The sequence below is a fragment of the Cyprinodon tularosa genome, unplaced genomic scaffold (assembly GCF_016077235.1).
Source record: "Cyprinodon tularosa strain WSP-4 unplaced genomic scaffold, ASM1607723v1 ctg182, whole genome shotgun sequence".
NCBI lineage: Eukaryota > Metazoa > Chordata > Actinopteri > Cyprinodontiformes > Cyprinodontidae > Cyprinodon > Cyprinodon tularosa.
Genome location: NW_024038624.1, coordinates 503,841 through 531,669, shown reverse-complemented (window position 1 = coordinate 531,669; position 27,829 = coordinate 503,841). Strand labels below are relative to the sequence as shown.

Genomic DNA, 27,829 nt, shown 5'->3' with positions numbered 1-27,829 from the left:
CTGGGTTCAACATATGTCTACCTGTCCGCTCTCCAACGAGTTCCCTCTCCTCTGGATTAATTCCCCACAAACTGGATTCAAGGATTAAAACAGTTTTTTGGGGTCAGAGGGAAAGGGGGATAGCTGAACTTTAAACTAATGGGCTCCAAAGGACAGGTTTAATTTACCAGAGAACCTGAATAATCAGTTAAAACTCAAAATTAAGATCAATTACAGGATTTAAATACAAGCTGCTGAAATTAAACATTTCTAGGATGTTTTTTTATGTTTAGTTGATTAAATAAACATAAAAAATAGACGTTTTGGTAAACGTCTATTTTGAATTTATAGCCCCCCCTGGAGAAAACTCCACCAGCTGCCACTGGCCCAGACGCTAAAGTTTACTCTTAAAAAATGAACATACAGCTCTCCCATCTTTCTGGCCATGATATACACACCTCATAGGATCAACACCATCACACCATCATAGGATGGGTCCATATAGAAATGATAAACAGACATGTATGTATGTAGAGTGTTTTTTTGTTTTTCCTTTTACAGTTGCACATTTTAAGTTTTCAGTTTTCAAGTATTTAATGAAGATAAATTGTGCCTTAATCAGTACTGGATTAGAGATATACAGTTAAGTTCACATGTGGGCCAATTCAATTCAGTCTGGTTCAGGTAGATATTTAATGATGCATAAAATAACAATCTGATTGTACAATTTATTTATGAAGCTTTCTAATAATAAATAAGTGCTATAAAATATTTGCTTGCGTGCTTGCATTATTTGTGCCCATGCGTTTAAAAAAAAAAATCTTTTTGCTTACGTGTTTTGCGCGCTCAGATTTTATTTGATGCCCTATTGTGCCCCTGTATAGTTTTGGGTAAGCTGACGCCCCTGCTCCCCCTCTGCAAACCCACCCAGTGATGAGCAGTATTTTCACAACATAAAGAGGCAACCCCACTTAATGCTAAACAATTAGAAGTGTGTTGAAGAAATGGGACTCCCACAGCTCAGAGAGAGCGTCACAGGTGGCTGTCAATCTAATGGCTGATCTCTGTGCTCGACTTTGCCGTTGAGTATGTGAGTGGTGGTTGCATTCTGTGTGTGTCTCATTGCTCTCTAACCTCCCTTCTTCTCAACACCGTAGTCCTATCAGATCAACAGAGGAATCTTTGTCTTAGAGGCAACAACATCACAGCTGTGAACCAGTGACATGTAAGTAGCTTTTTGTGAGATCTGATTGAAAGCAAATATGCTTTATGTACTAAATATGCATAAACACCGAAATTATAAACATTTTGTTCCTATTAGGATGAGATGGAAGAGGTTGCACTACAAGAAATAAAAAGCAATTTAAGTGTGCTTAAGAATGAAAAGAAAGTTAACAGTTAAATTTTTATTTTTTTAACATCTGGATAATGTGTTGAGTTTTTTTTTTTTTTGACCTTACTGCAATTAAGTTTAATTGTGCTTACTTTGTACCAAGAGTAGAAAGACGGCGTGCACCACATAATTTAGGCAAAGTATTGTTGCTTTGGCTAAGCCAAGTAGTAATTACATGCATACATTATAATAAGCTGCTTTCATTGTGCCTTGGAACAGAAAAGGAGAAGGCTGGTAAATTTAAACACCTTCCAGATTCCCATGTGTGTCTTTTATAGCTTGCAAACTTACTGGACTTATTTTAATTTGGAAGCCGTTTTTCTTTAGTTTTGTTTTTATTTCTTAGCATTTTTTGTTTTTATATATGAAATAATTTCAGGTAAAGTACATTTACAGAAATACTTGACTCATTAAGTCTCACAAGGAAACTGAAAGAAATGTATTCCCTTTTTGACTTTAAATCAACAGTAACTAAATGACATCAACCATGATCAAAAGGATTTACACTGAATAAAAGTCCTGTTAAAACTCACCGTTTTCCAGATTAAATTCCTCAGTTTACTTTTAGGCTGAATCAAGTGTTTTGTTTTTTTTTTGTCCTTTTTTTTGAGTGGCAATTGTTTCCCCTGGTTCAGGAAATGATGGTTCGGCTCGGGTCATTTAAGCCACTGATCTGATTTACAGATCAGTTTCTGATCCAAACCCACCTACATCTAGAACTTTACTACCCTTTGCAAGAACAACTGGAACTAAAGTTTCCAAAAGAAAAAGGAGTCATACAGAGGTTATCATTTATTAGTGAAGGCCTTGACAGGCTGACAGGCTCACATGTCGATAAATGCATTTAGAGGAATGCTTGAGTTACATAACCACCTGCGGACTTCCTGATAATGCAACCTAAATAACCATGACCTAAAAACTTTGGTGTTCATGCAATAATAAATAAGAATAAACCTTGAAATGGTGAAAGCATATAATGAAACACAATAAATTTGAAAGAAAACATAAATCTTGATAATGAATCGTTTTGTTTGTTTTTTTCCTCCACCCGGTTTTGAATAAATACTTACAATAACTAAGTATTTGCTTGCCACCAGCAACTTATCCCCCATATCAGAAGTTAGGTTGGCCTCATAATGACAGTTTTGTTTTCTCGCCAAATGAATAAGCTGTTATAGCTTCACGATTACTTGCGTTCAAAAACGATATCCTAGAACACATTTTAGCGAGCAAACATCTGTATGTAAGCAACTAATCTTTTCCTTTTGCTGTTGGACAAATGTGCGGCTTTACAGTTGCTGGTAGGTCATTTTCTAGTGTAAGTAAAACCAATCGTAGCTTATCGTCACATCTTTTTAATTTAGTTTTCTTTAGTAGTTTAGCGTTATTCCAAGCAATTAAAAAAAAAATTGTCCCTTTGAGATAAATTCCTTTATATGACTTTACGAAACTTATAGATGAAGGTTGTTACCCTGATATCTTTTTGCTGCTTTAATGGTTCATAAGCAAGCAGCTCTGTAGCTTTCCTTTTGTTCCATTAACACACTCCTCCGCTTTTTGTTACATTACTCACTCTATTTGTTTCCATCTTTCACTAAGTCGCAGTTGACTTATTCTCCACCACCTCCTTTGAGAAAGTATTTTATTTGCATTAGATGGATTTAAAGTGGCCATATTCTCCCCCTGAAAATGTCTCTTCCCTCCCAGACACATGGTGATAGATACCACGCAGGTTTTGGGGTTCAAAGCTGAAGCAGGAACTGTGTCATGCGTCGCCTTGCTTGCTTCACTTGTTATTTTGTGGTTTATGATGCCGTCTACAGCTTTTAAAATGGTTGCTGAGCTGACTTCTAGCTGCTTCTGCTGATTATGTTGTTTCACTTTGCAAAATTGTTGAAAACTTTCAAACAAATATAAAGGTCATACTATAATGGTGGAGATACAGATAAATGGGCTTGTGGGAAGGTTATTCGTTAATTTTTATTTTTTGCTCTGTTAATGTCGCAGCTGTTACTATGAATATAAAATTCACACGTATTAGTGTAAACTTTCATACATTGTATACATTGCACAATTCAATATAAAAGAACAGCAAAAAGTCAAGAACTACAGAGAAGTTATGGTTTATGGTCACAGTCAAGTCATATGTCTTGGAAGAGCAAATCCAAGTCAAATTTGTCTTTGAGAGGCAAGTACAAGTCAATTTTGTGAGCGACAGGTCCAAGTCAAGTCCTGAGTCTTTGAGAGGCAGGTCGAAGTCAAGTCTCAATTCTTTGAAGTGGAAGTCTATATTGGGTCTTATGGTACGTTTTAAGGGGAAGTAAAAGTATAGTCTCTGAAGGGTGGGGTTTGAGTCAAGATCCAATTCTTTCTGAGACAAGTCCAAGTCAAGCTTCAAATTTTTGAGTAGCAAGTCATCCAGGTCATACGAATATTCGTTTGAGGACCAGTATGTTCACATTTTGGACAAAGAAGAAAGGGGTGTGAAGGAAGCCATTTATGTTAAGAGAGAAAAACCAACCTTAAACAGAGGGGGTGGTCTAACGACTCGCTTTTCAGAGGCATAGGCCAGTATCGGGTTCTGCTGGCTGACAAAGACCTCAACGACTTCCCATTACTAAGAGGTGGATCGTTTTTTTCCGTTCAATTTGCATGTTTTATACGCCATAAAAAGGCTTTTGTTTGTGCCAATCTAAAAGCCTGAAACTCAGTGCTACTCCAGACATTTTGAATTGAAAAAGCTTCCTGGATGAGAAACGAAACGTCTTCAAACTCGGAAAACAAAGTCCAGGGGTTTGTTTTTAAACTTTTTTAACTTTGTTGGAATATTTAAGGAGCTAGTGAAAGTCAACCTTAAAGTCAGATCTTAAGTTTTTCAGAGGTTAGTCCAAGTAAAGTTGGAAGTCCAACTCAAGACTTTGATGGATAGATCTGTCAGTTCTCAAGGCTTTGTGAGGCAAGTCCAAGTCAAACTCCAAGTCTTTAAGCAGCAGGTCATAGTAAAGTCTCAAGTCTCTCAAGTACAAGTCAAATCTCTGAGGGGCAGGTTCCAGTCAAGTCTCACATATCTGTGAAGCAAGTCAATGTCAAGCTTCAAGTCTTTCAGCAGCAGGTTTAAGTCAAATCTTAAGTGTTTGAAGTGCAGGTCCAAGTAAGAACGAAGATCCAACTCAGTCCAAGTCAGTTGTCTGAGGAGCAGTTTCAAGTTTCTGGTATCTGTGAGGCAATTGAAAGCCAATCCTCAAGTATTCGAAGTGTAAGTCCAACTCAAGTCTCTGATGGACAAGTCAGTCAAGTCTCAAGTCTTTGTAAGGCAAGTCCAAGTCGAGCTTTACATCTTTGAGCCCCAGGTCAAGGAACCAAGTCAAGGGGTAAATCCAAGCCAAGTCCTCAAGAGACAAGTCTAAGTTAAGTTTCTGAGGGGCAGGTTCAAATCAAGTCAAATGTCTTTGTTCACCACGTCCAAGTCAAGCTTCAAGTCGTTGAAATACAAGCTCCAGTCATGTCTCTGAGAAGGAAGTCAAACTGGAGTCTTTTTTTTTTTTTTTTTAATCCCTATAGTTGTTTTAAATGCTGATGCTCAGTTTTGTTGTCACCTTTTATCACTTTCTTGCTGTTTACTACAGTTTGCTTGGCAAACTGTAAATAAGTCTTCTCAGCTCACGCAGTTAAAAAGGTAAATTACAAAAGTAATTGATTTAAAGTGATGGTAATGTGTTACTTTAGAAGACATTTTTACAACAAGTACAAGCAGTCAGAGGCCTGTTTTGCCCTGTGTGGGTTTATGCAAAGGTAAATAAAACAGATGGTCCCACAGCTACACTGAATTTAAAAGGCACTATTGAACATCTTTTTACCACATTTACCTCAAAATGTTAAGGGGTTTATTTTTTCTTGGTATATTTTTCACCTGAACCAGATCTTAAAGTAGAAGCAAAACTGCACAGCATCCTGGCTCACACAAACACCGGCGTGTTTGTCCAAGTCGTAGTGTATGACTGTCTTTGTTGTGGCGATATGAGAGGTCAAGCCACAGTGGAGCCTTGCTTCATGTGGCAGCTTCGCCTTTAGGTTTGGTTGTCCACTGTGGATGTGGGTACTAACTCTGGTTTAAGGCCAGGAAATTGTGGTGTAACAACTTGTTTTTGTACTTTTTGCTTTGTTTGTGTGTTTTTACAATTTCCTTTCCTTTTAAAGTTTCATCTATCTGCAAAAACAAGACGGCTTCCCTGTTCATGTGCTAAAAGAATTTCCCTTAAAATACAGAAAATGGAAAATGTTGAATGGCTTTAAGTCTTCAGAAATGAGTTTTCAGAATTTTCCAATACAGAAAAATTAACTGTTTTGATGCTTTTGTAGATACAAAACCTCAAACAAAGGCAGATTTGGTTCTGTTTTTTTTTTCTCTTTTATGCAACTACCAATCAATCTAAAACATGATTTTTATCTTTGTTTGACATTCTCAACACTTCCGTTACCTTTTTTTTTTAAGAGCTGGTGTATTGTAATTGTGTTTGTTTGAAACCTGCAGCTTTTCTATCACAGAAATGTTCCAGAATTCCTCTTTTTAATTCTTTTCCATGTGTTGTTTTCTCAAACCACAACAAGATTGCATCTTTTTCGAAGTTCACTGTACATAAACATGGTTTTAGGAATATTCAGGTTTATATTATCAACTTTTTCTGCAGTAAGGGACATATTTAAAAACAAAAATCTACCTCTAAAGTGGAGGGAATCATCTAGAACCAAAGAGCACCTGTTCAACGGAAGAGCGACATGCTGGAGAAATGAGGCTGTGAGGGCGGACTGCAGTTTCCTGTTGTGGGTTTTGTCACCAGTCTGTTAATCTGCAAACTTCATGCAATCTTAAAGTGTGGGTGTTAAAAGCAGAATGTTTCATCCAGACATATAAATCCGCTACTGGCTCCTCACTGCAGAGCTGACAGTCCTTAAAGACACGGTTCTGCTCAGAGCGCTGCCTGTCCCGTAGCCTAACAGCCAAACTGGGATAGGAAGAGGTGAGGGTTTAAGTTATGCTTTTTTTCATTATTAATCTTTTAAAGTTGTTTTTCCCATTCTGTCAATTAAAGTAAATGAATGAGTAGGACAGATAGGGAAAGCTCTGTAAGGTTAAAAGGTCAAAGGTGGCAGAGAGTAGATTTAGATTTGGTATACTAATACAAAATATTACAAAAATAATATTCTTTTCCTCTTTTCATCCAGTTTTTGTACACAAATCTGTATCCAGAACATCAAGACCAAGTCCAGCTTGACTCATCCCAGGCCTCACCATGTCCGTCGACCCAGCGGTCGAGCTGCCTTTCTTCTACGGCAGCATCAGTCGCACAGACGCCGAGCAGCACCTGAAGCTGGCTGGCATGTCCGACGGCCTCTTCTTGCTGAGACAGTGTCTCCGCAGTCTTGGAGGCTACGTCCTGTCCGTAGTATGGAACCTGGAGTTCCACCACTACACCATAGAGAAACAACTAAATGGGACCTACTGCATCACAGGGGGGAAGCCTCACTGTGGCCCCGGGGAGCTCTGCGAGTACTACAGTAAGGACCCAGACGGGCTGGTGTGTCTCCTGCGGAAGCCCTGTCTACGCCCTCCGGAGACGGCAATAAAGAATGGCGTCTTTGACAAAATGAGGGAGAAAATGCTGAGGGAGTACGTCAAGCAGACCTGGAACCTGGAGGTGAGGCTGTGGACGCTGCTGTTAACTAAAGATTTATGATTCTCTAAGACATGCAAATAATCATGGATACTATAGCTCTTAAGTTAAAGATACCCAACACCATGTAGAGTAAAATAATTTCACTCTACTCCAATAAAGTTAGTCCTGCTAACACAGCACCATTCCCAATTATTGGCATCCCCTTGAAAATTGATAAAAGGGGCAAAGTAATCTAGAAACATCCAAAGTTTAATTTGAGTGGCACATTTCCTGTACCTTTTAGGCGCAATGGGAAAAACAAGACAACCATGAGTTAAAGCATATGCAGGATCCCTTTACAAGTCAAGTAATGGATACAAGAAAGCAGACAGATATCTAGATGCAACACCAATGATTTTGAAGTTTAAAATAATTGGAGCCTTGAGAGAAATGGCTGGCCTGGAACAGCAAACACACTGATGAAGTAACACAAAGCTATGGATTCTACACCAAGGAGGACAACCTTTAGGGTTCACCAAGCCTTCATTTCAACACTTTTAAGCATCATTCTGTGGGCTATCAATTACTGAGTGCTTAATAGAGGAAAAATATTCATATATTTTTGTTTTAAATGTAACTGTGGCGTTCATTTTTCACAGCTAACTCAAATCTGTTGCTTCATTTAATCCAAAAAGTGCATTTTTTTGCTGCAACATGAGTTTCTTAAAGTCTCAGCAATCATCCTCATAATCATTAATGTAATGACCTTAATTACTCAAACACACAAGAAATAAACATGATCCATGATTGTCATATAAGCGATTTTGGCTGCAGGCTTTAAAACTTTATGTTGAAAGTAAAACAGTGAAATGCTATAGTTTATATATTCTGCTTTAAAATAATTTGGTGATTCTGATTTGCGGCACTAACAGCAAGGTTTAAAAAACCAAACATATTTTCTAATTAGAATAATTTTCACATGTAAATATGGCATTTTAAATATCCATGAGAAACACTTTGCAGGAGCTTCAGCCTTAAACAGATTACAGTTTATTACAGTTTATTTCTCAAATAGCCGTTGGATCAAATAACGAATGGATGTTTCACCAGAGTCCTCCACAGAGAGACAAACCAAGAGCAACAAAGATGCATTACAGCATTATTTCTCAAACAATAGTAAGAACACAAATGTTTAAAGTCGTTTGATAAAATGCTTAAAATCCCAGTGAGTGACAGTGGGGTATATACAGTACTCGAGCTCTTTGAGTAACACATTTAAGCATTTGTAAATTGTTTTTTTTAAGTAGATGCAGATCTTGAACTGATGTATCAATTTTAAACTGTTAATAGTTTTTTGTTTTTTACAGGTGCTTAAATCATAGTTGAAAATGAAAGCCCCAAATTATTGTTATTTAAACATATCTCATGAACACATGTTGAATTAGAAGAATTTTTGTTGCACAGCATGTTTCTGCTCTTACTGTTCACATAAAACAAATAGAATAGGTTTCTCAGGTAAGTTGGGATGATTAAAATCATTCCTATTTTCCGAATGCAAGAAAAGTAAGATATAGATTTTTTTATATACCGGTATATATATCAAATAATTATATCAGAAGTTTAAAGAAAAGGCTTTTTATTTGCCTTTAAAGATGTTTGATTGAATCAAATGTTCTGGGTCTCCTTGCTTGAATGTGGCTCCATTCCTTCAGACTGAACTGGTCTAACTGAGTCTGGTTTGTGGGTCGCTTTGATTAGTTAAAGCATGTTGAATAGAGCTGAGATCAGGACTTTGTGGCAACCGCTCCAAAAGATTTGTGTTCCTGAAGCCACAGGGTAACGTATTAGCACTATGGTTAGTGACATTTTTTATTTAGAATAGCTTAGGGCTGAAACAATTAATCAAATTCATTGTGATTACTTGATTATTTTTGTATATTTATTAATCAATTACTGGAGTATAGAGACTCTAGCTGACAGAGCAACCCACTCATAGCAGTAGTTATAACAGAATTAATCACATTTTGTGTTAAAGATAAAAAGTTTTTGTCGGTTAATATGCTCGATCCAGAGAAATTCAAGTGAAATAATTTTAGTTTCACCTAGTTTAAAATCAGGGAAAAAATTATTAATCGAAAAAATATCAACAGATTGATCGATTATCGAAATAATCATTATTTGCAGCCTTAGACTAACTTTTTTTCTCAGAGCTTAAACCTCCAGGCTAAGCTTAAGATGTTAATTCATTATTTCCACGTTGTATTCTTTCCCCATTCTGCCCTTCATGTCAAAGAGCGCACCAGTCCCTCCTGCAGCAAAATACTCCCACAACTGCCACCCTCGTGCTTCACAGCAGGGAAAGCATCCTCAGGCGAAAAAACTTTCCTTAAAGTCTAACAATGGTCAATATGGGGAAACGCTTTATGTCTAGCATCGAAAGTGCTTTCACATTTTAAACAAAGAACCAAACTCCTTCCTGAACAATGGAATTAAGGATGCGTTCCCCCCCCCAGATATCTGGAAAAAGGTACAGGGCAAATATGTAATAAATCAAAATTTAGATAATTTTTTTTTTTTTGGTTTGTTTGGCTACAAGGTTTATCTGTTTATTTATTTTATGGCCTAGAATGCTCGCTTGTCCAGAGTCCATTGCGACATGAGTAAGTGTTTACTTCCAGCTAGTATGTAGGGATCTGCAGGCTAGATGAAACTTAGGTGACCTATTAGACGTTAAGAGAGCTTTGACTTTACTGCCAGGGCCGTCACAAATTGAGAAAATTCTCTTGTTTTATTTATTTGTGCTTCTTGTTTGATTGCCTGATTGATCTCTGAGTGAGCCCGAGGAAAGCTGCAATCAGCATAACGTCTCGTTATGCTGAGTGCATATACAAATTTTAGGAAGTTTCTAGAGTAGAAAGGACAGGAAATCCAACTAAACTAAACTCTGACAGACTTTGAGTCATCCTCAAGATGTCTTCAGTTTTCTTTTTATTTGGATGAAATTCATTCCATTAATTAAAAAAATGTATATAAAAAGCTCTTTAATTTAAATGTGAACGTTACGTTTCAGCAGGGCAGTATTAGTCTGTTTCCTCCAGATTACAGACACATTTTCCATCCTTTTTCTGAAATCTGAATCAAGCAAGTCTGGCTATAGGAAAAAAAATAGCTCAAGGCACTTTTTGAAATGTCCTTAAAGGGTATTTCATAATGGTCTTGAGAAAAATGTTGTGTAACCTCTTACCAGGCTTGGTTTATCTAGTTGTTTGAACGTAGATCACCCTATGAAAGTGGAATGATTGGAGGTTTATGATATGGTGATGTGGCTCTCTGCAAATGGTGGCATGGCATTATTTGCAATAATGGTCTGTGTGTGTGTGTGTGTGGGTTTGGTATGTAAAAATTTCTCAGTTGTCCTCCACCGTATTGTCTTTTGCTTAATCTTATGTCCAGCCGCCCCCCGTCCTAACCCCTGTTGTTCTGCACCACCCAAACATATAGTTCTCAGCTAGTGATTGGTTAATGGCTGCTACAGTGGCTGCCTGATCTGCAGCTTCCTAACCCAGTTATTTACAGCTTTAGAGTAAACCCCATTTAATTATTCCCATTTTAAATTCCAAAATACTTGCATAGATGCATGGTGCAGCATACATGTTAGGACATCCCAAAAGTCCTAAGTCCTAAAAGATATCAGGCCTCATGAATAAACTTATTATGTTTAAGTCAGCAAAAAAACAAAGCTGATAGGAAAACAGATATTTTAGCTTAACAAAGTGTTTGATCTTTATTTTTTTGTTAATTCAAATAACTCTCAGACTGCCATCTGTTGTTCTGTGAACACCCTCTAAAGCCGTGTTTTAAGGACAACAGGGGAAATTGTGATTTAAGGTCAAATCATAGCAAAATCTTTAACTCTGAACATGTAATAAATTCACAACAACTTCCATTTAAAATAAAGTCATTAAATACCAAAAGTAATTGAATTCCAGTTCAAACATATTTAAAAAAAAAAAAAATTAAAAATTCTCAACTAAGCTTATAAAACTTAACTCAAACTACAGCTACTCTTTACAGAGAAAAGCTTAGTTAAAAACTCTCATGAATAAAGCGAGGCAATGATATCACAGTTCAGCATCAGTTTTTAAGTTTGATTACCAAAGTTTATTTTGAAAGATTTAGAATCATATTAGCTTTTTAACCAATTTAGAGCAACTGGCATGTGTTCAAACCGCTTCACAGTGCAAATCCAAGGGGTAAATAAAACTGTATTTGGTTAAAAAAGATTTAATGATTTATCTGATCAAAAAACAATAACCATTTAGAAAATTGAATCTCAAAGTTATGATGGTTCCTACTGGAATAACATCAAGTAGAAGCCGTTATGGCAAAGAGGGCTTAGCTTTGTTAGCCAGGTTGGGTTTATTAAGACAATGGAGCCAATAGCTCTTATAAACAAGGGGATCCATTTTAAATGACTCTTTGATCATATTCCAGCAATCAAATGTAATAATTCTGAAAATGTATAATCATTAAAGTTTTACTATTGTTTGTCATAACCATTGTTGGGAATAATGGCGATATTTAATAATTACGTTGGTAACGGAGTTATTTTTTCACTAAAAGGGTAATCAAACTAATTTACTTTTCAAATATTAATGACCCAGATATGTTGCTTACAATCCAATATAACACGTTACTTTAATTTAACCAATCAAAGCGACTCTCCATCAGTGCACTCTTACAAATAGAAAGATCTTTTATTGCAGAGATTGGCTGAGGGGTACGAAAGTGGGCGGGTGTTCAACATGCAAAGGTGGCTCACACAGAAGGGAGGGATGTTAGTTTTTAAAAGAATTACTCTTTCTTTGTTTAGTGTTATAGTAAATTCACTTGTATGGTATATCTTGCTGTTATTCTTTTCTTTTTACATGGATATATTGAGTGGGAGGGGGTTTATGAAACAGTGGCTCCTTCAAGAAGCGCAATCTGAATAAACTGTTGGTTTAGTCCTTTTGAAAGTAAGGCATTGATACAATTCCAGATTATGGAGAGAGATTATGTGTGGATTAAACATATATGAGCCATCAGAAATAATAAAACATATTAATTCAGAAAAGGGCAAATGTGCAGATGAGCACAAATAAATGCAGCAGGCTGGCAGAGAATCTATATACAATTAAACCAGAATGAAAAACAAAAAATGACAGAACTTAAAGCTATAGTGGAGGATGTTCTTTATCTGGGTGGATCATCAAAATAAGTGGTCCTCCTAACTGTCAATCATTCTGATGATATGTTTACATAAGGCCGTCCTTCGTGCTCATCTCCATTTTCACTTACCAGTGGCAAGTCTGACATAGTGGAAAAATTGCAAATCTTCTTTTGGAAAGCATTTTGTATGAGCGATGCAAACAGCAAAAAGTCAATTTCTCCTCGTGCGGGTGAGTGTTTTCAAGTATTGTGAAGGTCCTCCACAATACCTTTTAAATATAACAGAGTAGGGTGAATGCATCTATGCTCGCAACAGTGATTATTTATAGGATTATTCTAGGCCTACCTTGTATTGGCTCAAATAGGAGCTGGAGGAGATAAATTCAGCCGTCTGGAGCCTAATCTGCTGTAAATCTGTTGGGGGGGTTGGGGGAGTCAAGCAACAGAAAAAGACAACTTTCTAATGTTTTATGGTATTTTCTATTTTTACATTGTATTCAAACTTTAGTGATCTTCATCATTTAATGTTTTACTTTTCTTCTTTTACTTCTCTTTGACATAGGCTGCCTATGTAAAGTGCATTAAAACTATTAGTATTATCATTGTTATTTGAAAACAACAACAACAACAACAAAAAACAGCCTTATTGCCCCTATTTGAGTAGCTTTGACCTAATATTTCTTTCACGGTCACTCTCAAACTCCCTGTAGTACCACCCAATCCTCTCATTTCAATGGGGCGGAACCAAACTGGTTTCCAAGTCTTAAAATACAGGTAGCAATCTTTGTAGGTCACCAGCAATGCACCCATTTACTGGATTGCATGTGTTATTTAGCAGCCCTTATCTGTAATCTTTGAAGATCAGGCCCCATTAAGTCAAACTAAACCATTTTCTCTCTTCTCACCACATTTCACACCTTATATGGGTAAGGAGAATCAGACGCCTGAGGTTTAACTTCAAGCAGCCCAGAATGCTTTAGGATGCCATAACAATCTGTGTGAGAGCAAGTACTATTTTTGCATCTTTTCAGGGAGAAGCCATGGAGCAGGCCATCATCAGTCAGGCTCCTCAGCTTGAGAAGCTTATCGCCACCACCGCCCATGAGAGGATGCCCTGGTACCATGGTAAAATCAACCGACACGAGGGGGAGAGGCGCCTTTACTCTGGAGCACAACCTGACGGCAAGTTTCTGTAAGCTCCTCAGAGCCAAAGCTCTGCCTCTGTGTCTGCAGTGATTCTTTTAGCTCCCCATCAAGATCTGAGGTCTTCATTGACCATCATTTAATGGTTCTGTCGTCCATTTGTCAGAGTCAGAGACAAAGATGAGCCCGGTTGCTTTGCGCTGTCTGTGATGTACGGGAAAACCGTTTATCACTATCAGGTCCAGCTGGACAAATCAGGAAAGCTGTCTATGCCAGAGGGAACCAAGTTTGACACAATTTGGCAGGTAGAGGCCTCTGCTAGTTGTTACATTTACCATCTATTTCTACAGCAGATCAGCACCTTGTAATGTAATTGTCTTTGCATTTTTCAGCTAGTTGAATATTTGAAGATGAAGCCTGATGGGCTGGTAACTGTCCTCGGGGAGGCCTGCCTGAATGGAAAAAATGCTGAAGGTAATAAAAATAGTTCTACTCTATACACAAAACCTCACTAAGGTTTTCATACTGTGGTTGTCTAGAGAGATACGATTAAAAAACCAGAGTCAGAGGTGCATCTATATTGTTTATTCTTACATTCAAAGAAAGGGCATTCCTGATTTTACTGCTCTGATGTGACAGAAACTTTGTTGATGGTCCAAATAACCACACATCGTAATGAAAAGCAATTAGCACCCAAAAAAAACTAGTGTTGCACCGATACCGATACCAGTATCGGACGGGGCCCCGATACTGCCCTAAAATGGTGGTATCGGTATCGGCGAGTACCAACAAATAGGGCAACGATACCATTTTGAGAGCCATAAGTTTATTCAACTATTGTCACCCACTCCTGGTAGGCAATAAAAACTTTTTATTTTTATTATCATTATCATTATTATTCACTTTGTATTAGATTGTTTCCTGCTTCACAAAGGTAGGCAGCAGCTTGACAAAGTCATGATGGCAATTATTTTACATTATTATGGTATCGGTATCGGCCGATACTGCACAGCCAGGTATCGGTATCGGGGCCAGAAAATGGCATCGGCGCAACACTAAAAAAAACACATCTTAACAAACACAGAAAAGCCCCTGATTCAATCAGTTGGTAACCAGGCCAGACTCAGGATACCGTTATTGGAGGGGATTAAAGGAAGCGCCCTAAAAGACAGACAAACACACAGACATAGAGGCATTGATAGAAAATAAACTTATTTCCCCTTTACAAACAATAGAAAAATGGAGAAAAAGAAACACGCAACAAGAGGACAGCAGGAGATGACGTATTACATTGGATACACAACAAAACAAAACCAGATTCCAAACAGTTTATTAACTTTCTAGAATGATTAAAATAGCTGTACCTCCTAATCACATCACCTGGTCTCCCACGGAAACATACACTTTTGCAGGCAAACATTCAACCTCCTATTTACATACATTTGTATAGCTGCAGATTTGAGAATTTTGGGGCCCGAGGCGAAGGCAGGTATGGGGTCCTTTGAAAAGAAAACAGGTGAATTATACAGATCCAGACATTTTAACAGAATATACATGGATTATATGTTTTGCCTTTTCTCCTTCTCTTCCTGTCATTGTCTCCCTCCCTTTTAAATTTCTACGTTTTCTCTTCCTGTCTTTTTCAGTCTTTGTATTTATCTCCTTTTCCTGCTTGTCTTTCTTGATCTTCTTCCATCCCTTTTATTCTCATCATTCTATTTTTTTTTCTTGTTTTCCTCTCTATGTTTTCTCCCTATTGTCCCTAAAATCATTATTTGCGAGTCTTTGCCTAACCCCTTAGGCCCAGAGGGTCTTAGGAGCAAATTCTGCCTGAAATAACGTTTGTGACTTAAATCAAGTTAAGCTCCCAAACTATAAATTGGAAATACAATTGTTTGTATTTGTTTGACAGAAAGGCATTAAGGAATATTTTCATGGTGAACCACCATTTCAATTGTCACCATGTCTGATTTAAAGGTGATTAAACAAAGAAAAAATGAAAAATATTTATTCTTGCCAATTTTTTTTTCCAAAATAAGCACAGCAAAACACAATGAAACTACATTTGTAAATCTGGATGAACCCTCAGACTTAATAGATCCTCATCTTGACTATAACTCAAGCAAATTTGGACTCAATAAGTTTAATCACGTTTGTTCCACAAAGGTTTTAGTGTAGTGTACTAGGCGGAAATGTGATTTTGGCACAATGTAAAATGCATTTTTCTACCAAGTATTTGTGAAAAAAATATTTTTTAAACATTTTTTAGGAATTTTAAAGCCCCATTTGAAAGGCGTGTAGATGAAATATCATGTGACAGTGTTTTGGCCGTTTCTATAAATAGCTAAACATGAGCAGGTGTCAGTCGGGCTCTGTTCCGGGCCCGCCGGGCCTAAGGGGCTGAGCCAGTCTTGCAATACAGAGATCTATAAAAACTCCCAAGAAAAAAGGCAGAAGTTTTCATAGAAAATTCAAGATAAAAAAACAAAATTCGGCATGCATGTGGTGCAGTGGTTAGCCCGCACAACCCACGTACAGAGGCCTAAGTCCTCGTCACAGGTGACCCAGGTTCGAAACTGGCCTGTGGTCCTTTCCCGCATGTCTTACCCGCTTTCCTCAAAGCCTACTGCCAGAAAAAGGAGTGACTAGTGCTGTAAAATCTTTAAAAAAAAATTCTTTCTTATCTCATGTAGGATTTAAAAATGAAATTCCAAGCTTACTTTAAAATGACTTATAAGCTTTGGTGTCTTCAAACATGGCCCATAATCCCCAAAATGTGTAGACTTCATCGTTTTAGATCAGCTTTCTGCTTCTCTGCTTTGTTTCCCTCTTTCAGCGCCGCTGGTGTAGCTTATTTTCATCTTTTCTTTCCAATTCTCCTCATGTATTTACACTGTTTATTTTTTAAACGATGGTTGGAAAGGGTTACAAAGACAAAAATATGATACAATAAGCAATCTGCTTGCATTGTAATGATTAAATTAAAGGATTTTAATAAAAAACATAATTAATTTTCACAAAAAGGTAATAACTATACTAGCAATAACTATTTGAGGGGTTTTATGGGGCCTTCAGGAGCCCGGGGCCCTAGAAAACTGCCTAATTATGCCTAATCGTAACTCCACCCCTGCATATTCATGGGGTTTGTCCCTGCAATCTTTTCACATTCTGTCATTGTACAGCCTCCTTCTTTAATGCATTTTATTGGAATTTATCTAAAAAACTCACAAACAATAGGTTTTATTCATGCAGCCACTGACAGTGTTTTTTTTCTCAAGCTCAGTCTGAGTGGATGAAGAGCATCTGTGAACATTTAGGCCTTTCAAAGATAATCCATTGGATTTAGATCTGGACTTGGGCTGTGGTTCTGTGGTTCTGGATGCTCAGCATGTTTGACCATGAGCTTTAGGGTATTCTGACATGATGGCTATCTGACACTATTATGGCATACGTTTAAACAACGACCGTCCTCATCCATTTAATTCAGGGCTGTCAGTAAAGCCAGATCAATAAACAAATACACCAAACTTCTCTTTTGCTTATTTGTAAAACCTTTGAATAAAACTATGCAGCCTCATCCTTTTTCTTGCATCCTACGGCATATTTTGCGATGGTCTATCACATCACACCTCATTAAAATACACTGATGTTTGTTGTAGCAACCTGACAAACAGAGAAAAATGTTCTTGAGCAAAGAATCCTTTTTAATTGTCTGCCTCGCTACATTTCAGAGAAACCAGTTCTCCCTGCAGGGGTGAGTATTTGCATTTTCCTCTGATCATTTCAATAAAGTCTTTTTAAGTTCTGAAAAATATGTAAATGTTTTTTTGTTTCAGAGGCGGCCAATAGGAAATGACTACAAACCAGCACCTATAGGTCAGTTACTGTTATTACAACACATTCACATTAACATGCACCTAACCTGATTTTATCAGCAGCTGAAAATTATATTCACACTCTTTTTAAATAGAAACCACGAAAATAAGCAAAAAATATTTTTTCAAACAGATGCCAGATACAAAAACCTAACCAAAATTATTTATTGATTTATATTTACACTCTTTTGGTTTCATAGCCTAATGTCATTTCTCATAGCATAACACTTAAAATAAAGCAGGGATTTGAGCTTATAAGGAGGTTTAAAAAGCGAATAAAACATAATTAACAAATAAGGGTCGCTACGATAGAAATATCTTATATAGAACATTTTTCTTTAAAAATATGATACAGATTTAAAAACTGCTGGGAATATAATTTTAGTTCATTTCTGTAATTTAGATATTATTGTTGTTTGCGCCGAATCACAGCATCAGGTCCAAATAGGAATTAATCAAAATTACTATTAAGTTTCTTCCTGAAGAAGGATGAAAACATTTATCATATCAATAGTAAGTTGGTATTGGATGTCTGGCGATCATCATAATTGTCAGGATTTGGTGTTGGTTTGGAGGACCAAAATGCAGAGGCAGGTAGGCAGAGGTGAATTTAGGCGGGTTTAATGAGGTTCACAGGAACTGAGGCAGGAATCAAAAAGTCCAACAAAAATAACAAACGAACCAGAACCAAGGAGACATCAGGGGAAAAACCAAAACTCTAGGAGCTAGGGAGAGACGAGGTAAGCAGACAGACGTTAGACGAGGATCCAGCCAACAGGAACTGACTTTAGATTACAAATCATGTTCATACAGGTAATAGAAATCCAACAAACTTGATCTATGCTGATGCTGCAGTTCCACTAAATCCTTATTTGAAAGGGAGGATTTTAAGTAACGGCAGCTGGGAGTTAAGTCAGTGAAGAGATTTTATCATGTTATAAAGAAAAAATCAGCAAAGGTTTTAGATATTTTTAAAACAACAATGTTCTTTGAAAAAACAATTTACTTTAAAAAATAGGAAATGCTTGGATGCCTCACTGAAGAGGATCTAAAATGCTTTCAAATGGAACCGAACCAGGAAACTTTTATAGAAATGGAAATGGAAAGCTCACTGCTGCTTGAATGGATCAACAACCACCTCAAATTAGAAGCATGTGGATGAGCATTATGCAGACTCAGGCATTATATTAGAGAGTGTTTCCCCTACTTTGGTATTAGAGGCCTACAAACATTATTGAATTGTCTGAATTTATCAAACTGCAAGAAGAGTTAATGTCACTTTACGCTATAAAAGGTAAAAGTTCATGAGATGAATGTTTGAACCAGACAACAGACCCCAGAGATTTCAGTAAGGAGCAGCATCCTGGTCCCAGATCAACCAGATCAATGTTAGCAAGTGACCAGCAGCACGAGCTGGACCTTAATGCAAAAGAAAACATGACGGGAAACAGCACACAGAAAAAAATACAATTTCAAAGGAAGAGTGGAACATAGCCTGCATGCTCCTGATTGTTTTCATAACTTCATTATAGTTAAAACGACTCTATACAACTTTTAGCCACTAGGGCAGCTAGACGTTAACATTTAAAGCTCTCCTGAAAGCAGCTGGTAGAACAGCAATGTCACAAAGTTAACCAGCCTCACTCTTTGTTTTGGAACCTGATAGTAGACCAAAATCTTAAGAAATAACGGAGTTATTCAGGTTCATATTCAACCCTTTAGATTAAATCCCACAGCAGACAACCAGAAATATGTCTGATCAGATCACGTTGTAACTTTTATCTTAGTTAGATCATGTGTTTTAAGTTTTTTTTTAGCTCTGACTCACGTGACTCATTCAACAATGGATCCAACCCTCCAGAGTTATAATATTCAAGAGCTAAATATTGGCCTTTAAAACAAGTATTATATCTCAAAAGAAGCCAGCTTTAAAAGTTGAAAGTGTTGCTAAAAGGATTTGCAGACGCTATTTTTTTATACAATGCAATATTCTCTTTATGATTGACAACAAATCTGCAAAATGGTGCTTGAAGATTTGGTTTAAAGTGATGTAAAAATAAAAACAACTATGAGCACCCTCTATAAACACACTGCTACTGCTTTTCCCTCCCACAGCCGCTGCAGCACCTGTTAATCGGGTCCCTCTTCCCATGGATTGTGATGGATTTAACCCATATCACAACCCCAATGAAATCAAGAGATTCAACATCAAGAGGGAACAGCTGCTGATAGACGAGGTGGAGCTCGGCTCTGGAAACTTTGGCTGCGTCAAGAAGGGAGTCCTCAAGACAGAATCGTGAGGATATAGTTAATAATTCAAATGATTTATTTACATCATTTGTTAGGAGTTAACCATTTTTATCCCTGTCACTGCAGAGGCCAGGTAGATGTGGCCATTAAGGTACTAAAGAGTGAAAATGAGAAGCTGGTGAAGGAAGAGATGATGAGGGAAGCGGAGATCATGCACCAACTTGACAACCCATTCATCGTCCGGATGCTGGGCCTGTGCAACGCCGAGAACCTGATGCTCGTTATGGAGATGGCTGCTGCCGGTCCCCTCAACAAGTTCCTCTCCACAAAGAAGTGAGTACAACAGGATTGGGGCCTCGAGACCGGCCCCAAATGTTTCTTCCCAGTCTTGGTCCCATACTGTTGACTCTAATGACAGTGGTGTCGGATGTAGGAGCCCTGAAATCGAAGGGTTGTCGGGTCAAGCTCCAGCTCTGGCTTTCAGTGTTGTTAGTTCCTTGGGCAAGACCGTCATTGGCAGTATATGGCAGCCTTCCTTCTGTCATTGAGCCCCAGGGCAGCTGTGGCTACAATATAGTTTGCCACCATCAGTGTGTGGGTGAATGACTGAATGTAGTGTAAAGCTCTTTGCTCAAGTCTCCTTCCTTCAAAAAGCACCAAATAAATACAGGCCATTTACAATAAAGATTATTTTGAAGCCGGTTTGGGGCACAATTTTCAGCACAAGCACACTGAGTGGGAATTAAAAGCAAAAGCAACAGAAGTGATGGGAGCTTAGGTGCAGGCAGCCATCTCAACTGGGAAAAAGGCTATTTTTTTTTTTTTACATACAGCAAATTCTCTCTGCTCTTGAATGAAGCACCAGAATAAATTACATCATGGTGCTGGACAAAAGAGCTTGTTGGTGTCAGTCCTTTCCACCAGCTTACATCACGCCAAACACCTGCAATCCAGCAGAGGAAGATTTCCACAGTTTCCAAAGAGAAGAACTTTAAAAACTGAGTTGTATGATTTTTTTCTTAATTTTTTAATATTGCAAATTTTTATCCCTGAAGTTTACATTTAACATGAAAATGTGAGTGGGGTAACTCCCACATTGTATGTAATAAAATTGGAACATTAAAAGAAGACCTACATATGATATTTGTCTCTTAGGATAAATGAATACATTTCAACTTGTTAAAAAGCTGATTATGGTGGGATTGATTGGAGTCAGAATACTTTCAACTGAGATTAATTTGTATTTGAAAATTCTGAAAGTTCGCCAATCACAGTTTCCTAACTAGATGGTGTAGAAACTGATACAGAGGGGTGAGTCCTCAATATGGCCATTATATGGGGTGATTTTTGTTCCATTATTGTTTGTTAAATATATATATATATATATATATATATATATATATATATATATATATATATATATATATATATATATATATATGTGTGTGTGTGTGTGTGTGTGTGTGTGTATTCACTCCTCACGCCAGATGTTTAAAAATATAAGGGGAAAAAAATACCTGAGAAAACAGCAAAGTTACTCTCTAAACCTTTTAAGGTTTCAAGAAGTTTTTCAAAGTTTTATTTTTTAAATTTCTTTCATACTTACAAAAGTTACATTTCTTTTGTTCAAATTTACAAAACTTGTTCTTTGCTTGCAACAATAAGGGAACAACATAATCCTCACAGGTTTTGAATCCAGTCTCTATGTTTTCTCCTTCTTATCCCATTTCCTGTCAGAATCCTTTCAAATAGCGCCCTCAGTGGGTCAGGAAGGCCTCTGTCAACAGGGCTGACAATTGCTTAGGGCCCCAGGGCATCTAGGGGCCCCAAGGGGCACTCAAAAACAATTACTTGTAGTTAAGCATTTTTTTTTTTTTTTTGCATAACAACTGATTTATATATAGTATACCGGTAGTAACAAAACAAAAAACAAACAAAAGAAATGCTGGTCTTTGGGCCAGATGAACACACAGACCCAAAAAGGACCAGCGTAAACCTCTCAGAGACAACCTTATCTTTGAAGAAAAGTCTGATTGTGATCAAATTGCACTGGCCTTCTAAAGCACAGATGACATAATTTGCTCCCTTGCCTCTTTCATAATGACTTCAGAGTCACTTACTCTCCCTGTAAGTGCTGCATCTGCAAAGCAGATTTTTTCCAAAGTCAAATTAATAAAGAACTACCTGAGATTATCCAAGGTGGAAGAATGATGGAGTGGGATAAGCATTAACAACAAAGCTGGCAGTAAGGTCTCTTACAGGGATGTTATCGATGACTGCAAGCAGGAAACCTGTCAGTGGAGATCTGAGGAAAAACAGCATAAAAAGTCAAATGTGTTAGTAAAGGTAGTTTATGTATTCAAATAGATCTTTTATGTATTGGTATATATGTTTAGATAGTTTTAAGAGCTAATTATTCAAAAACCTGTCTCAGGTATTTTCTTATATCATGATTGATGTTTAATTGTTGGATAATGTCGGTTGTTGCACAATTTAAAGGATCCATAAGTAAGAAATGTTCTGCAAAATGAACTGAAATCATCTCATTTGTCGCCCAGGATGGAATTAATTCATACTCAATCTGTCCTCTCCATCAGGAACTTCTTAGTCACGTTTTCTTCTTTAAAACTTAGAAGTACATAGAACAGGGGTGTCAAAGTCATTCCAGAAAGGGCCGTGTGGCTGCTGGTTTTCTTTCCACCCAAGCAGTAGCACACCAGACTCCATTCATCCCATCAAGTCATCAGGTTAAGACTAGACTCACCTTGATGAGATGAATGGAGTCTGGTGTGCTACTGCTTGGGTGGAAAGAAAACCAGCAGCCACACGGCCCTTTCTGGAACGACTTTGACACCTGTGACATAGAAGTATGGCGATGTGTGGAGCTCAAGTTTACTTCCTGGTTCCTGAGCCAATCACAGGAGAGTTCCCAGGGTTGTATTTAGCTGCACTCATCTCTCTAAAAGGGTTAGAGGGCTGTTTCTTTATGTGTTGTTCTGACTGTAAAAACTGGGTGGCATCAATGCTTATTGCTCTTTTAATTAATCCTTTATATTTATCAAAGCAATTTCATTTGTTTGTTGTTCTTAGACTACAGGTTATTTTTGCTAATAGCTGTTTGAGTTGGAACCAAAAACAATGAATTACAAAACACTTTCCCTGTAAATAAACTGCATACAGGTCTGGGCCTGACTGTTAGTGGGAATTTTTCAAACATTTTTTAAACAAGAAAAAATAATTTATGTAAGGTGTTGCTGAAGATTCTCAGTCATCCAGGTCATAGTCATTCCAAAAAAAAGTGAAAAACAATCCCCTGGACTTTGTTTCTAAGTCTGAAGACGTTTCACTCCCCATCCAGGAAGCTTTTTCAATTAAAAATGAAGTCCAGAGGATTGTTTTTTAACTTTATTTTGGAACTTGTGTCAGGAAAAGTTTCTAAATGATGATATGAAGGAGTGTCAGATTAAAGTAAAGAAAACAGAGAGAAACAGTTATGCTGATAAGTGAGCAAAAGATCTGAAATTTAACAAGAAGGAAATATACTTAGAGGAATGGCCGCAATTAATAGATTCAGACTAGAAACATGAGGAGAACAAGGAAGACAATAAGACAACTGAGGACATCTAGTGGAGATGATAGGAACAGCTAATATAAATCATTGTGTTGGAACATCATCAAGAGAAATAGAGAAATAAAACAGAACACAGCCAACCTCTTCCTGAAACAACAACATAAAACCTGAGTTAGAGACGTGGAGACTATCACTGACACTCAGATCAGCTGTTTTTGTCCTTTTCAGGGATTCTGTCTCTGTGGAGAACATTGTGAATTTGATGCATCAGGTTTCCATGGGGATGAAGTATTTGGAAGAGAAGAACTTTGTGCACAGAGATCTGGCAGCTCGTAACGTCCTGCTGGTCAACCAGCAGTTTGCCAAAATCAGTGACTTTGGGCTCTCCAAGGCGCTGGGAGCGGATGACAACTACTACAAAGTATGAAGCCAGATTTATTTTAAACCTTTTGCATACAGCAGGATAACAGAACAAGAGCTGCTTCTCCACATATAGTCTGTATCAAATTTTAATAGGAAATATTCTAAATGAGACGTTTTTAGTTGTGTTTAATAGTTTTCAGATAGCTGTAAGACTTGTGGATGTTCTAAGGATTGAATTACCAGAGGTTGACTCACTGTTTACTCTCAAACACCTGTGTTTCCAGGCTCGTACTGCAGGCAAATGGCCTCTGAAGTGGTATGCTCCAGAATGTATAAACTTCCATAAATTCTCCAGCAAAAGTGACGTTTGGAGCTACGGCGTCACCATGTGGGAGGCCTTCTCCTACGGAGGGAAACCCTACAAGGTATGCCTGAGTTTCTGCAGAGCAAAGAAAGATCTGATTGGGTGAAAGATTGTCTGCAGGGTTTTAAGGATCCTGATCCCAAAGTTTGTGCTACAACTGCTGTTTTTTTCTGATCTTTGTCCAGAAAATGAAAGGCCAGGAGGTGACGGTCTTCATCAACGGTGGGGGCCGTATGGAGCGTCCACCAGCTTGTCCGGAGAGGATGTACGTCGTGATGCTGGAGTGCTGGACAGCTGAGTAAGAACCCAAATCTCAAACAGCTGAAAAGATTCATGACAAAGATGCTGTAGATCAGAGGTGTTTAATTACCAATATAAAAAAATCATTCATTTACTATTGTAGCTTTTTGGTATCTGTATTTGAGTATGTATTACTCCTTTACAGTGAGCACTTTACTTTCTCTAAACTGGCTCATTACCTTTACACATAGTGATAATGACATGATGTCACAGCTGCAACAAAACGGAGAAAATCCAGTTGGTTGGTTTATGGAAAAACAAGATGAACACAGGGAGGGTAGAAACATTCAAACGGTTGGTCAGATTCTGAGACCAAAACAATTCCTGTCCATTCCCTTTTCATTTCATTTTAAGTTGACAACTTGTTTATGTGATAAACTAGGAGAAAGTAGTATGTTATTTTGAAGTAAAGTGAAGTTAGAAGGAAAATGTTTTCTGCAGGTTTTTATAAAAAAAAAATCAGAATAATTTGCACTTCATTTTTTAGCCCCTCTTGTTTTGTTTTTGGTTTTTATGGCCTTTATTTGTAGTGAGTATAGAGAAAATGTGCAGAGACGGGATGGCGGGTGGGGGGGTGCAGTAGGCTTGAGAATAATAATAATAATAATAAACAGCATCATGAAGACCAAGGAGGGCAGCAGACAGGTCAAAATTAAAGCTGTGGAGACATTTAACCAGCGGTTAGCCCATAACCAGCTCGCTGAGCACTGTTTAAATGATCACTCAAAATGAAAAACCTAAAACCTGTATTGCATTACAGGACAGAGGCAGCAAAGAAGTTCAGGTTAGCTCTGGGAGAATAAGCCGACCCAGATCCAAATGTTTCTGGCATGGTGATTAGCTGGCCGACACGTTTCTGCCCGTGGCCTTCACTCTAACAAAAGCCACAGGCAGAAACTCACCGGTCAGATCAATAAAGCTGGTTCTTCGAGAACCTGCTGAAATGACAACCCTCACATCCAGCATCCGTGGTTTAAAAAAGTCAGAGTTTTCTACAAGCCACACACCATCACCTCTGTTCAACACAGTGGCGACAGCATTATGCTGCGGGAAGGTTTTCCCCTCAGCAGGGACAGTGAAGTTGGTTAGAGTGTCTGAGAAGCTGGTTGGAGCTAAATATGTATGCATCCTGTAAGCAGCTGCAAATGATTAGAAACTGGGGGAGCAGTTCCCCTATCAGCAGGGATGCACTTCCATGTGAAAGTCAATAACATAAAAGCTTTAGAGAATACACTAGGCGGGAATTTAGAATGTCAGATTGGTTGGAAACAGTCAATAGGTGTAAATATTTTTTCACAAGAACAGTGAGAAAATCATAAAGAAACACAGTTTGAGGCATATCTGCACCTTTTCAAAGAGCCTATAAAAACAAGCATGAAATGAAGGTTTGCATAGTTTTTATTTGATTACAGTGTTATTGCTTCTGGAGACAAGTTTATTCATCTGTGCTGGAGAACAGATGAAAAAGAGCAAACCAATTAGTGAGCAACAACTACTATAACTACAAAATGAACTTTAGTTAAACTGAGGCTCACTCACAAGAATATTTCACCCAAAATTAAAGATTTATGTAACTTTATTACATAAAAAATTCTCATTTACCTTTTTGATACATTTAGCACAAACCTATTAAATAAATCATAAATTCTGCGTGTTTATTTGTGTAATATATTTTATTTGAAATGCATATTCATCAAGATTATGTATTCAGTTTTAATAAAGTACAATTACTCAACATTAATACAGAGCGTATTCATTTGAAATACATGAGGTTAAATTTTTAAATTGTTTATAGCAATCCCTGATTATTATATAATTCAAACAATAAACTTCATGTATTTGAAATAAATACAGTCATTGGTTTTAATTTTTATACTTATTCGTATTTGATTTCATATTTTATTAACTCTAAATACATAAACCTGTCAATTATATATTCTAAATAAATAGGCAATATTAAAATCATGAATATGCATCATGTAAGGTTTATTTAATGGGTTTGTGTTATGCAATAAAAATACATAAAGCTTAAAATTTGGGTCAACTATTTTTTCCAAACATGCTAAAAGACATTGAGTAAACAGGTGATGCTGATGAAAAGTCTGATTGATTTATATGACCTATTTACTATCAGAGTAATAATAAGTGAGGAATTAGTGAGTAAATGATTAGTGGAAGCATGATGCTGCCGAGTCCCATTCGAGGTTTGATTTACCACTTTTAGTCGGGTGAACCAAGATCTCCCACTTCCTTCTCTCTTTCCAGGCACGAGAAACGCCCCGACTTCAAGAAGGTGGAAGAGTCCATGAGGAACTATCATTACTCCATATCCAGCAAGAGCAACGCTGAGGGAGCCATGGCTGATGCCGAGCCTAGCAAGTAGGCCGGAAAAAAAGGCCCATTTTGTCTCAAAGCTGCACAAAGCGTCCCTTCAGCCGACCACTGAACTACTGAAACAGAGAGGATTTTATGAGCGGCGCATAATGACGAGCTTTGATACAGCTAGACGGGCCTCATTGACAATTAATGTGCATCTGTAAAGTAGACCTCTGTGTTTCAGCTGTGAAAGGAAGGTTTCTGTCTGTGTGTCTGAATGTTAAGTGTCTTTGCATTGATGAAAGAACTAACTCTGTAATTTGGTATTTCTGGACTGTATGGCTCATAAAGAAGTGTTTTTTTTTCTGTCCACCCACCTTAAAGCTTTCAGAATTGTTTTAAAAGCATTTGTCTTTTTGTCTTTAAGCCAAATAAAGTAAAAAAAAAAAAACAAACTTAAGTCAAAATATATATGTATGCACATATTCTTGAGACATCATAAAAAAAATCCTATAAGAAATTATACGTTCTATTGCAAATTAATTACATTCATATGACTGAAAGGAATCAAGGATATAATGAAAGGGTCCTTTTCACATATGAAGGTTATTTTATAGGTTGATTTGCATTTAGTGTTATTTAAAGATGACGTATATGATTTCCCATTTATTACAAAATCAGCTTTTCTTAAACAGAAGATAGTTGGAACTATTTGCCTACATTATTGGGTTAGTTGTGTTTAATGATGCACAGGTCTTATACTAATATTATTGTATGTTGTGTGACTGGTTCTAATAAAAAAGACTTGAAAGAAAAAAATAAGAGTCGTTTCAAATTGCCTTCAAGGATTATATTATTTACAACTATTTTGTTGTTTCTTGAATGTCTCCCATGTCGTTTAGTGGCCACCTCTGGGACCCCATCTATCTCTGTCGCTGTTCTTTAATAATAACAGTCAAAAACAACGGTATCATATAATAAATATGTTCATGTGTTCTTATTTGATTGATTAAATGGATAAATACTAAACGTTCAGTCTTGGTGTCACTCAGCTATAAGGATTTATTCCATATAATCGTCTGTTTTTTGTGGTTGGTTTTTAACCTGGTTCTGGTTCCACCTCTGTTATATTTTCCTTTTTGCTCCTGTCTCATTTCTTAACAGTGACTTTATGTGAATAAACCTCAGTTATCAGAAGGGAGGTTAATGAAGTACAAAAACGAAATGTGTTTTATTGTGTGACATCAATTTAAACCGTCTCAAAGACTCTAACCTTAGTTCACTGACTGCTCCTATAGGTTGGTGCTTGCAATCAAACATGCAAACTGCACCATTTAAATACTCTGATATTTTAGCTTCAAACTTTAAATCATTTGCAAAAAGGATATTATCAAAACTAAGACAAAATAA

General features: G+C 37.3%; 1 protein-coding gene across 3 annotated transcripts; it reads left to right on the top strand.

Moving 5' to 3' along the window:
* The first annotated feature begins 961 nt into the window (after positions 1-961).
* On the top strand, positions 962-26,870 carry LOC119781798 (tyrosine-protein kinase ZAP-70). 3 transcript variants are annotated; one of them, XM_038282355.1, is made up of 14 exons: positions 962-1,017; positions 1,137-1,204; positions 6,596-7,068; positions 13,269-13,429; positions 13,547-13,685; positions 13,773-13,854; positions 17,112-17,134; positions 17,217-17,256; positions 19,371-19,551; positions 19,632-19,838; positions 23,305-23,497; positions 23,724-23,864; positions 23,989-24,101; positions 26,369-26,870. In XM_038282355.1, exons 3-14 carry the CDS (start codon positions 6,664-6,666, stop codon positions 26,484-26,486), a joined length of 1,803 nt encoding a protein of 600 aa, XP_038138283.1. In that variant the 5' UTR covers positions 962-1,017; positions 1,137-1,204; positions 6,596-6,663; the 3' UTR covers positions 26,487-26,870. The 3 variants fall into 3 exon arrangements, with proteins under 3 accessions (XP_038138283.1, XP_038138282.1, XP_038138284.1); XM_038282354.1 differs by lacking the exon at positions 962-1,017 and having other exon boundaries at positions 1,037-1,204; XM_038282356.1 differs by lacking the exons at positions 962-1,017; positions 1,137-1,204 and adding an exon at positions 6,259-6,390.
* The last annotated feature ends 959 nt before the right edge of the window (positions 26,871-27,829 follow it).

Coding starts and splice junctions, on each gene's coding strand:
- LOC119781798 (XM_038282355.1), top strand. CDS start 6,664: ATGTCCGTCGACCCAGCGGTCGAGCTGCCTTTCTTCTACGGCAGCATC. Junction 23,498..23,723: donor CGGATGACAACTACTACAAA/GTATGAAGCCAG, acceptor CTGTGTTTCCAG/GCTCGTACTGCAGGCAAATG. Junction 23,865..23,988: donor ACGGAGGGAAACCCTACAAG/GTATGCCTGAGT, acceptor ATCTTTGTCCAG/AAAATGAAAGGCCAGGAGGT.